At 36.2% G+C, this 12,431-nt stretch overlaps 1 protein-coding gene across 1 annotated transcript in view; it reads left to right on the plus strand.

Moving 5' to 3' along the window:
* The window catches only part of ADAM18 (ADAM metallopeptidase domain 18), a 107,209-nt gene that overhangs the window by 18,536 nt on the left and 76,242 nt on the right, over positions 1-12,431 (plus strand). The window contains exons 8-10 of the mRNA XM_043454327.1: positions 1,952-2,023; positions 2,223-2,389; positions 3,364-3,445. Coding sequence (XP_043310262.1) covers positions 1,952-2,023; positions 2,223-2,389; positions 3,364-3,445 — 321 coding nt within the window. The remainder of the gene's footprint in view (positions 1-1,951; positions 2,024-2,222; positions 2,390-3,363; positions 3,446-12,431) is intronic.

Below are 12,431 nucleotides of genomic sequence, written 5' to 3' on the forward strand. Positions count from 1 at the left end.
TTATAAGTTGGAGGCTAATTACTTTACAATATTGTACTGGTTTTTGCCATACATTGACATGAATCAGCCATGAATTGACATGTATTCCCCATCCCGATCCCCCTTCCCACCTTCCTCCCCACCCCATCCCTCTGGGTCTTCCCAGTGCACCGGCCCTGAGCACTTGTCTCATGCATCCAACCTGGGCTGGTGGTCTGTTTTCACCCTTGATAATATACATATTTCAATGCTGTTCTCTCAAAACATCCCACCCTCGCCTTCTCCCACAGAGTCCAAAAGTCTGTTCTATACATCTGTGTCTCTTTTTCTGTCTTGCATATAGGGTTATCGTTACCATCTTTCTAAATTCCATATATATGCGTTAGTATACTGTATTGGTGTTTATCTTTCTGGTTTACTTCACTCTGTATAATGGGCTCCAGTTTCATCCATCTCATTAGAACTGATTCAAATGAATTCTTTTTAATGGCTGAGTACTATTCCATGGTGTATATGTACCACAGCTTCCTTATCCATTCATCTGCTGATGGGCATCTAGGTTGCTTCCATGTCCTGGCTATTATAAACAGTGCTGCGATGAACATTGGGGTGCACGAGTCTCTTTCAGATCTGGTTTCCTCAGTGTGTATGCCCAGAAGTGGGATTGCTGGGTCATATGGCAGTTCTATTTCCAGTTTTTTAAGGAATCTCCACACTGTTTTCCATAGTGGTTGTACTAGTTTGCATTCCCACCAACAGTGTAAGAGGGTTCCCTTTTCTCCACACCCTCTCCAACATTTATTGCTTGTAGACTTTTGGATAGCAGCCATCCTGACTGGCGTGTAATGGTACCTCATTGTGGTTTTGATTTGCATTTCTCTGATAATGAGTGATGTTGAGCATCTTTTCATGTGTTTGTTATCCATCTGTATGTCTTCTTTGGAGAAATGTCTGTTTAGTTCTTTGGCCCATTTTTTGATTGGGTCATTTATTTTCTGGAATTGAGCTGCAGGAGTTGCTTGTATATTTTTGAGATTAATCCTTTGTCTGTTTCTTCATTTGCTATTATTTTCTCCCAATCTGAGGGCTGTCTTTTCACCTTGCTTATAGTTTCCTTTGTTGTGCAAAAGCTTTTAAGTTTCATTAGGTCCCATTTGTTTATTTTTGCTTTTATTTCCAATATTCTGGGAGGTGGGTCATAGAGGATCTTACTGTGATTTATGTCGGAGAGTGTTTTGCCTATGTTCTCCTCTAGGAGTTTTATAGTTTCTGGTCTTACATTTAGATCTTTAATCCATTTTGAGTTTATTTTTGTGTATGGTGTTAGAAAGTGTTCTAGTTTCATTCTTTTACAAGTGGTTGACCAGTTTTCCCAGCACCACTTGTTAAAGAGATTGTCTTTTTTCCATTGTATCTTCTTGCCTTCTTTGTTGAAGATAAGGTGTCCATAGGTACGTGGATCAGCATCGAAACATGTATATTATCAAGTGTGAAACAGATCGCCAGTCCAGGTTGGATGCATGAGACAAGTGCTTGGGGCTGGTGCACTGGGATGACCCAGAAGGATGGGATGGGGAGGGAGGTGGGAGGGGGGTTCAGGATGGGGAACACATGTAAATCCATGGCTGATTCATGTCAATGTATGGCAAAAACCACTACAATATTATAAAGTAATTAGCCTCCAACTAATCAAAATAAATGGAAAAAAATAAATAAAATAAAATAAAATAAAATATAATAAAAATAAAAAGAATAAAATATATAACAAGTGAGAGTCTAGTTTGAATGCCTAAGTATGATTTTTTTACTGTTGTTTTCATTATGGTAAATATTATTATCTTTATGTTAGTATACTTTAATTCGTCTCACAAATCCTATGGTTTTCCTGCTTGCTATCATAAGAGATATTCATCATACAAGAAAAATTGCTGTCACTTACATTTTTAAGAGTCATAAAAAATTTCTTTTTCAGTATGATTATATGGGATCAGAAATGATGGCTGTAACACAGAAAATTATCCAGATTATTGGCCTTGTCAATGCAGTAAGTTTTAACATTTTTGCATGTATAAATTTATGAAAAGTCATAGAAAACCTTTCATTATATCATGGCAAATTAATGACTTCAAGTCCTTTATTTGGGTTAATATCCAAAGTTATCAAGTAAACTTTATTTTTTATGTACTGTTTTGATGTAATGATTTATTTTATTTGAATATATGCACTATAAATCTTATTTTTAGATGTTTAGTCAGTTCAAATTGACTGTGATATTGTCCTCCTTGGAATTGTGGTCAGATAAAAACCAAATTTCCACCACTGGAGATGCTGATGATTTATTACAAAGATTTTTGGCATGGAAACAGGACTATCTTATCCTTCGGCCCCATGATGTAACATTCTTACTTATGTAAGCACAATATTCTACATTAACAAAGAGATATACATAAATAATTTCATTAATTTTATAATATAATACGTTTGTAGTGTTGTTCAGTTTTCTGTAGGCCCCTTTGAAAATGTTAAGTAAAATATAGCTGTTGCCATCGAGATGATAGTGTAGTAGGAAATATGATAAAAATAAAAACAATCTGAATCACTTACATGACAAAATATTTTGGAATATAATTTATATGAAAAAAATCTGTCTTTCATGAGCTTTTATAATATCAGCTATATGACAGAATACATACAAACCCCACCTTATTAATAAAGTAAAACTGATACTACTCAGTTAATAAATACTACCTACCATTTGTGAATGCATTTCATGTCTACTGTTCAATAAAGAAACATTTAGGTTTTTGGTAATATGGTTAGGGCTTCCCTGGTGGCTCAGATGGTAAGAATTTGCCTGCAGTGTGGGAGACTCAGGTTTGACCCCTGAGTTGGGAAGATCTTTGGAGAAGGGAATGGCTCCCCACTCCAGTATTCTTGTGGAGAATTCCACGGACAGAGGAGCTTGGCGGGCTACAGCCTATGGGGTTGCAAAGAGTAAGACATGACTGAAGAAATGCCTGTCTATAATTTTAAAAACTGCTTATATTTAGATGGCAAGAATTGCTTTCCATAAATTAAAAATTCCTCTTAATTTTTAGTGACCAAAACAATGAATTGCTGAATAAGAGAAACTGAGGAGAATTTGAGATAAGAAAATGATATCAAGTCAGGGAGTTAGGTTAAGAAAAAAAAAATTGGTATTAAGGTGAATTATAGTTTTCAAAAATTTGAGCATTTTGTATAGTATATTAGGTATTATTCAGATTAAAAATAGTATGTTTGAAAACTTATTTTAAATTTTATGGGAGATTTAACTTAATAAATAAGCTTGTGAATCGTTCTGAATGACCATGCTAATAAAAAGGCAACATTATAATGATGTAGTTACAGGGAACAGCCTAAATATGTGGGAGCAACATTTCCTGGCACAGTATGCAATAGAAGCTATGATTCAGATGTTGCTGTGGTATGTAATTTGTGTCCTCCCTGTGACTATTTTTTTTTCTAAACTTTATATTGCATTTTATAAATATCATTTTACATAATGAAGTAAACTTGATTTTTTCTCTATATCTGTATTTATTATTATTTTGTTGGGACAATAAGATTTTAATCTCAGACAGTTTATTCAATTATAAATTTCAAACATAGGGCAATGATACAAAGATATACTATATGAATGATACTATAACTCTTCACCAGCCTGGCATAAAAGATAATAGCATTGTATCAGATTTCCTAAGGACATAAAACCTTAGGGAAAAGTTAAAGCCTTCTGTTATGTCTCCTTCAAATTCAGGAAATAACAGAAGGCATGACTTCATACTAGTGAAAGGTTGTTGCTGAATTACGCAAAGACACTGGGGTTCTTGGCCTCTGGAGGAGAATTCAATCTGGGGCCAGAGACAAGGCTGGATGGCTCAGAGCTTTTGTGTAATAAAGTTTTATTAAAGTATAAAGGAGATAGAGGAAGCTTCTGACATAGACATCAGAGGGGGGTAGAAAGAATACCCCCTTGCTAGTGTTAGCAATGCAGTTATATACTCTCCAATGAATCCAAAGAATGTCTGGAGGTTGTAAAGACCTCACCAGACCTACTCCCATAATTTACAGTTTAAAATAATGGAATTAACCAGAAGGTTTAATCCAGAGACTGTCCTCAGGCAGGATATGTCCTTGTAAAGACCAGACCTACTCCCATAATTTATGTTTTAAGATAACAGATTGCCCGGAAAAGTATCAATAACCTCAGATATGCAGACGGCACGACCATTATGGCAGAAAGTGAAGATGAACTAAAAAGCCTTTTGATGAAAGTGAAAGAGAGAGTGAAAAAGTTGGTTTAAAGCTCAACATTCAGAAAACTAAGATCATGGCATCTGGTCCCATCTCTTCATGGCAAATAGATGGGGAGACAGTGAAAACAGTGTCAGATTTTATTTTTTTTGGGGGGGGGGCTCCAAAATCACTGCAGATGGTGATTGCAGCCATGAAATTAAAAGACACTTACTCCTTGGAAGGAAAGTTATGACCAACCTAGATAGCATATTAAAAAGCAAAGACATTACTTTGCCAAGAAAGGTCTGTCTGGTCAAAGCTATGGTTTTTCCAGTAGTCATGTATGGATGTGAGAGTTGGACTGTGAAGAAAGCTGAGCACCAAAAAATTGATGTTTTTGAACTATGGTGTTGGAAAAGACTCTTGAGAGTCCCTTGGACTGCAAGGAGATCCAACAATCCATCCTAAAGGAGATCAGTCCTGGGTGTTCATTGGAAGGACTGATGTTGAAACAGAAAGTCCAATACTTTGGCCACCTCATGCGAAGAGTTGACTCATTGGAAAAGACCCTGATTCTGGGAGGGACTGGGGGCAGGAGGAGAAGGGGACGACAGAGGATGAGATGGCTGGATGGCATCACCAACTCAATGGCATGAGTTTGAGTAAACTCTGGAAGTTGGTGATGGACAGGGAGGCCTGGCGTGCTGCGATTCATGGGGTCGCAAAGAGTCGGACACGATTGAGCGACTGAACTGACTGAACTGAAGATAACAGAATTAGCCAGAAGATTTAATCCAGAGACTGTCCTCAGGCAGGATACATTATTGTTATATAATCCTAAGCAATGTAGAGGAAAAAAAAAAAGTAAAAAGTTTGTCCTTTCTTCTTCCTTGAGTATTCCAGACCACTCTTCTTGGGGACCCCTAGACTTCTTATCAACCTGTCTAGGAAATGACTCTCTCACTAGTTTTTGCATATTTTATACTATTGTTACAAATACATGTAACCGTTAACTAAGTATTATTGTTTTGCTTTGTTCTTTATATATCATTTCAGAACTATTTTGAATAGCTTGTTAAAAGATGTATACAAGTTGAAGCATACAACTCTACTTACTTTGTCTTTCAAAATTGTATCTTATCAAATAAAGCAAATATTCTTATTACAAATAAAAATGGTTTTACATGACTACTGTAAACAATTAAATCAGTTCTTTGCCTAATCTACACTTCTTGAATCCTCTTCCTTTTGTTTTTAAACTTTCCCTCCTGGCATATAATTTAGTGTATATTTCCTTTTAAATAAAAGTTTTATTGAAGTGCATCATGTATAGAGGACATTACACAAGTCATAAGTATATAGCACAGTTGATTTTGACCATGTCATATATAGGTATAAGTATCACAGAGGTCAAAAAATAAAATCTTATCAACACATCAGAGGACTCATAAATCCTTCCTCCCCCTATCTTGACACTTACTCACTGGTTAATTTGATCTTTCTTTGAGCTTTCTGTAAATAATAGAGTATGTGTTCTTAATGTGTGTGTCTACTACATATTTGCTCAAAACTACATCTTTGATAGTTATTCATGTTTATATGTGTAGAAATAGTTTGTTCATTCTTTTGCTCTATATTTCTGAGTAATATACTCAATAAATTCCTTGAATATTCAAACTTCAGTTCAGTTCAGTTTAGTCATGCAGTCGTGTCCTATTCTTTGCGACCCCATGGACTGCAGCACGCCAGACCTCCCTTTCAAACACCAACTCCAAGAGTTTAGTCAAACTCGTGTCCATTGAGTCGGTGATGCCATCCAACCATCTCATCCTCTGCCATCCCCTTTTCCTCCTGCCTTCAATCTTTCCCAGCATCAGGGTCTTTTCAAATGAGTCAGCTCTTCAAGCAGGTCGCCAAAGTATTGGTGTTTCAGCTTCAGCATCAGTCCTTCCAATGAATATTTAGGACTGATATCCTTTAGGATGGACTGGTTGGATCTCCTTGCAGTCCAAGGGACTCTCAAGAGTCTTCTCCAACACCACAGTTCAAAAGCATCAATTCTTCTGCGCTCATCTTTATAGTCCAACTCTCACATCCATACATGACCACTGGAAAAACCGTAGTCTTGACTAGATGGACCTTTGTTGGCAAAGTAATGTCTCTGCTTTTTAATATGCTGTCTAGGTTGGTCATAACTTTTCTTCCAAGGAACAAGTATCTTTTAGTTTCATGGCTGTAGTCACCATCTGCAATGATTTTGGAGCCCCCCAAAATAAAGTCTGTCACTGTTTCCATTGTTTCCCTTCTATTTGCCATGAAGAGATGGGATCAGATGCCATGATGTTAGTTTTTTGTTTTTTTTTTTAATTTTTTTTTTTATTATTATTTTTTTTTCCCAGTGGGTTTTGTCATACATTGATATGAATCAGCCATGGATTTACATGTATTCCCAATCCTGATCCCCCCTCCCACCTCCCTCTCCACCCGATTCCTCTGGGTCTTCCCAGTGCACCAGGCCCGAGCACTTGTCTCATGCATCCCACCTGGGCTGGTGATCTGTTTCACCATAGATAGTATACATGCTGTTCTTTTGAAATATCCCACCCTCACATTCTCCCACAAAGTTCAAAAGTCTGTTCTGTATTTCTGTTTCTCTTTTTCTGTTTTGCATATAGGGTTATCGTTATCACCTTTCTAAATTCCATATATATGTGTTAGTATGCTGTAATGTTCTTTATCTTTCTGGCTTACTTCACTCTGTATAATGGGCTCCAGCTTCATCCATCTCATTAGGGCTGGTTCAAATGAATTCTTTTTTAATGGCTGAGTAATATTCCATGGTGTATATGTACCACAGCTTCCTTATCCATTCATCTGCTGATGGGCATCTAGGTTGCTTCCATGTCCTGGCTATTATAAACAGTGCTGCGATGAACATTGGGGTGCACGTGTCTCTTTCAGATCTGGTTTCCTCAGTGTGTATGCCCAGAGAGGAGAACATAGGCAAACACTCTCCGACATAAATCACAGCAAGATCCTCTATGACCCACCTCCCAGAATATTGGAAATAAAAGCAAAACTAAACAAATGGGACCTAATGAAACTTAAAAGCTTTTGCACTACAAAGGAAACTATAAGTAAGGTGAAAAGACAGCCCTCAGATTGGGAGAAAATAATAGCAAATGAAGAAACAGACAAAGGATTAATCTCAAAAATATACAAGCAACTCCTGCAGCTCAATTCCAGAAAAATAAATGACCCAATCAAAAAATGGGCCAAAGAACTAAACAGACATTTCTCCAAAGAAGACATACAGATGGCTAACAAACACATGAAAAGATGCTCAACATCACTCATTATTAGAGAAATGCAAATCAAAACCACAATGAGGTACCATTACACGCCAGTCAGGATGGCTGCTATCCAAAAGTCTACAAGCAATAAATGCTGGAGAGGGTGTGGAGAAAAGGGAACCCTCTTACACTGTTGGTGGGAATGCAAACTAGTACAGCCGCTATGGAAAACAGTGTGGAGATTTCTTAAAAAACTGGAAATAGAACTGCCATATGACCCAACAATCCCACTTCTGGGCATACACACTGATGTTAGTTTTCTGAATGTTGAGTTTTAAGCCAACTTTTTCACTCTCTCACTTTCTTTCTTTCTTTTTTTTCATTTATTTTTATAAGTTGGAGGCTAATTACTTTACAATATTGTACTGGTTTTTCCATACATTGACATGAATCAGCCATGGATTTACATGTATTCCCCATCCCAATCCCCCCTCCCACCTCCCTCTCCACCCGATTCCTCTGGGTCTTCTCAGTGCACCAGGCCCGAGCACTTGTCTCATGCACCCATCCTGGGCTGGTGATCTGTTTCACTATAGATAATATACACGTTTCGATGCTGTTCTCTCGAAACATCCCACCCTTGCCTTCTCCCACAGAGTCCAAGATTCTGTTCTGTACATCTGTGTCTCTTTTTCTGTTTTGCATATAGGATTATCATTACCATCTTTCTAAATTCCATATATATGCATTAGTATACTGTATTGGTCTTTATCTTTCTGGCTTACTTCACTCTGTATAATGGGCTCCAATTTCATCCATCTCATTAGAACTGATTCAAATGAATTCTTTTTAATGCCTGAGTAATATTCCATGGTGCATATGTACCACAGCTTCCTTATCCATTCATCTGCTGATGGGCATCTAGGTTGCTTCCATGTCCTGGCTATTATAAACAGTGCTGCGATGAACATTGGGGTGCACGTGTCTCTTTCAGATCTGGTTTCCTCGGTGTGTATGCCCAGAAGTGGGATTGCTGGGTCATATGGCAGTTCTAATTCCAGTTTTTTAAGAAATCTCCACACTGTTCTCCATAGTGGCTGTACTAGTTTGCATTCCCACCAACAGTGTAAGAGGGTTCCCTTTTCTCCACACCCTCTCCAGCATTTATTGCTTGTAGACTTTTGGATAGCAGCCATCCTGACTGGCGTGTAATGGTACCTCATTGTGGTTTTGATTTACATTTCTCTGATAATGAGTGATGTTGAGCATCTTTTCATGTGTTTGTTAGCCATCTGTATGTCTTCATCAAGAGGCTCTTTAGTTCTTCTTCACTTTCTGCCATAAGGGTGATGTCATCTGCATATCTGAGGTTATTGATATTTCTCCTAGCAATCTTGATTTCATCTTGTGATTCATCCAGCCCAGCATTTCTCATGACGTACTTTGCATGTAAGTTAAATAAGCAGGGTGACAATATACAGTCTTGACGTACTCCTTTCCCAATTTGGAACCAGTCTGTTGTTCCATGTCCAGTTCTGTTGCTTCTTAATTGGCATACAGATTTCTCAGGAGGCAGGTCAGGTGGTCTGGTATTCCCATCTCTTGAAGTTTTCCACTGTTGTGATCCACACAGTCAAAGGCTTTGGCATAGTCAATAAAGTAGAAGTAGATGTTTTTCTGAAACTGTTGCTTTTTCGATGATTCAACAGATGTTGCCAATTTGATCTCTGATTCCTCTGCCTTTTCTAAATCCAGCTTGAACATCTGGAAGTTCACTGTTCATGTACTGTTGAAGCCTGGCTTAGAGAAGTTTGAGCATTACTATGCTAGCATGTGAGATGAGTGCAACTGTGTGGTAAGTTGAGCATTCTTTGGCAGTGCTTTCCTTTGGGACTGGAATGAAAACTGACCATTTCCAGTCCCGTGGCCACTGCTGAGTTTTCCAAATTTGCTGGCATATTGAGTGCAGCACTTTCACAGCATCATCTTTTAGGATTTGAAGTAGTTCAACTGGAATTCCATCTCCTCCACTAGCTTTGTTCATAGTGATGCTTCAAAATTAGGCATTATCTTTTGACTTCCTATATTGAAGACAGGATTCAACATCTTAATAGCTTATTTCTCATGAAGACATTTATGATCTTTTTATCCTTCCATGGTATCTTTTATCATCCAATATGCTTGTTATATTAAAGCACTTTTTTCTTTAGGTTATTTTGAAATTTTTTTTGTCCATTATATATATATATATATTTATATTTATATATATACACACACACATATATATATTTTTTCAGTTATTTTTATTAGTTGGAGGCTAATTACTTTACAATATTGTAGTGGTTTTTGCCATACATTGACATGAATCAGCCATGGATTTACATCTGGGTACTAATTTACTTCTGTCCTGAGAAGTTTTATTGTATTTTTTACTTGATCATATTTCTGTTTCCCTTTTCTTTGTAGAACTTTGTTAAGTATGTATGAGAGCATTTTGACTCATCATCTATTTTTTTCTCTTCTTAACTTTTTCCTTTTCTTTTTAATCCTTTTTACCAACCTTGAGCAATTGGCTTAACTTTTTCAGGCATAAAATTGCACTACTTCATATCATGGGCGGTGGTGGTTTAGTTGCTAAGTAGTGTCTGACTCTTGTGGCCCCATGCACTGTATGTAGCCCATCCAGGCTCCTCTGTCCATGGGATTTCCCAGGCAAGAATACTTGAGTAGGTTGGCATTTCCTTCTCCAGGGGATCTTTTCCAACCAGGGATCAAACCAGGTCTCCTGCATTGCAGGCAGATTCTTTACCACTAAGCCACCAGGGAAGCCCAATCATGGGTAGAAACCTTGCAATTATTGAAGTCCATGAACACCTTGGTTTAAGCCACATATGTTACAAACTGCATAAGACATATATCATGCTGTAGTTGAATGTTCTATAAATGCCAGTTTTATAGACATTGTGTGATAATATTTTTCATGTCTTTTAAACAATTTCCAGTTGTCTAGTGCTTTTGTCAGTTATGAGAGTTGTCGAAGTCTCCAACTGAATTATGTATGTGTGTGTTTATTCTTTCAATTGTATTCATTTTAGCTTCATATTTTTGCAGCTCTTATGTTCAATATGCAAACAATTAAGATTATTATTGAACTTTTTATTATTGCAATATCCTTTGCCCATGATAATCTTTGTTCTGAAGCTAGCTTCATCTGTTATTAATATAGCCTCTTCAGTTTTCTTATGATGAATGTTCATATGTTACATCTGTTTTCTTAACTGCTTTTGTCTTTATATATTATGTGAATTTCCAATCAGCAGTTGGACCGTGTGTTTTTTCCTCCGTTTCTCCAATCTGTGTCTTTTAATTAGTATGTTTAGAAATTTGCACTGAATCTAAATGTTGATGCATCTGTATTTCAGTTTGTCAACCTAGTATATGTTTTCTGTTTTATCTCTCTTTTTTTGGTCCTCTGTTGCCATTTCCAGTTCTCATTTTTTCTAGAACAATTTTTCGTATTCTATTTTGACTTATTCATCATAGACATAATAAGCAAGCTTGACTCATTGGCCAAGTCTGGCCAACCACCTATATTGTAAATAAAGTTCTATTTACAGCTTTATTCACTCATTAATCCACTGTGTCTAGGTAATTATAGCTGTGACGGATACTGTATAGTACACAAATATATCCTGTCTCTTGATAGAAATTATCAATCTCTTATTTTTAGTGTTTTTCAATATTTCTCTTTGTAAAACATTTTTCACATGTTCTGTAGTGAGATTACACATACTGACACAATCACATACACATGTTTGTTTACCAGCATTTTACTATTTCAAGTAGAATATAGAAATGTTAATACCATATTTATTTTAGATCTGAAATTATGTGTATAATCATAAAATGGGAAATTTTATAGTATAGTTTGCTTAAATATTACTTCCAAGCATATTAATAAGTATATCACACTAAATTATAATTTTTATTTTCAACCCTGAAACATAATTTTTAAAAATCAAATGAAAAATAGTCTATTTTATCTACCCGTGTAAGTACCTTTTCTGTTCCTCTTTCTTCACTACTGATGTTACAGGTTTTCTTTTATTATCATTTTCTTCCTTGTCTGAAGAGCTTCCTTTAGTCATTGATTTAAAGCTTGGTTACTGGCAACATGTCTCTTAATTTTCCTTCATTTTAGAATATCTTTATTTCATCTTCATTCTTTAAGGATATTTTTGTTGGATGAAAGTCGTTTTCAGCACTTCAAAACTATTGTGTTACATTCTCTGTCTGACGTGATTTCTGCTGAGAACGCCTATTAATCATTGTTCCTCTGTAAGCAATCTGTTGTTTTCCTTTGGTTGACTTCAAGACACTTAAAATTTTTCTCTGGCCATCTAGTTATGATGTGTCTGATCATGCACTATTTTGAGTTTATTGTTAGAAGTTTTGTGAATCTATTAAATATGTAGATTTGTGTCTTTTGCCAAATTGAGGAGATTTTTAGCCGTTTTTTTCTTCAAATATATTTCAGCTATGCACTTTTTCTCTTTTTCTGGGCCACTAACGATATTAATGTTAGGTTTTTGTTGTTGTTGTCATTGTCCCACTGTTCCTGTATTTCTGTTAATTTTTTCAAAAGCTATTTCCTCTCTGTTTTAAGATTGGATAATTTATACTAATCAGTCTTTAAGTTCACTGATACTCCCTTCTGTCATCTCTGTTTTTTTTTTTTTTTTACTAAATTCATCTACTGAAGTTTATTTTCCTATTATTGTATTTTTTATCTTCTGAAGTTTTCATTTGGTTCTTTTTATATTATCTATTTCTTTGATGAAATTTTCTATATCTTAATTTGCTTTGAGAGTTTTCACAATA

This window comes from Cervus canadensis, chromosome 31 (assembly GCF_019320065.1).
Source record: "Cervus canadensis isolate Bull #8, Minnesota chromosome 31, ASM1932006v1, whole genome shotgun sequence".
Lineage (NCBI taxonomy): Eukaryota > Metazoa > Chordata > Mammalia > Artiodactyla > Cervidae > Cervus > Cervus canadensis.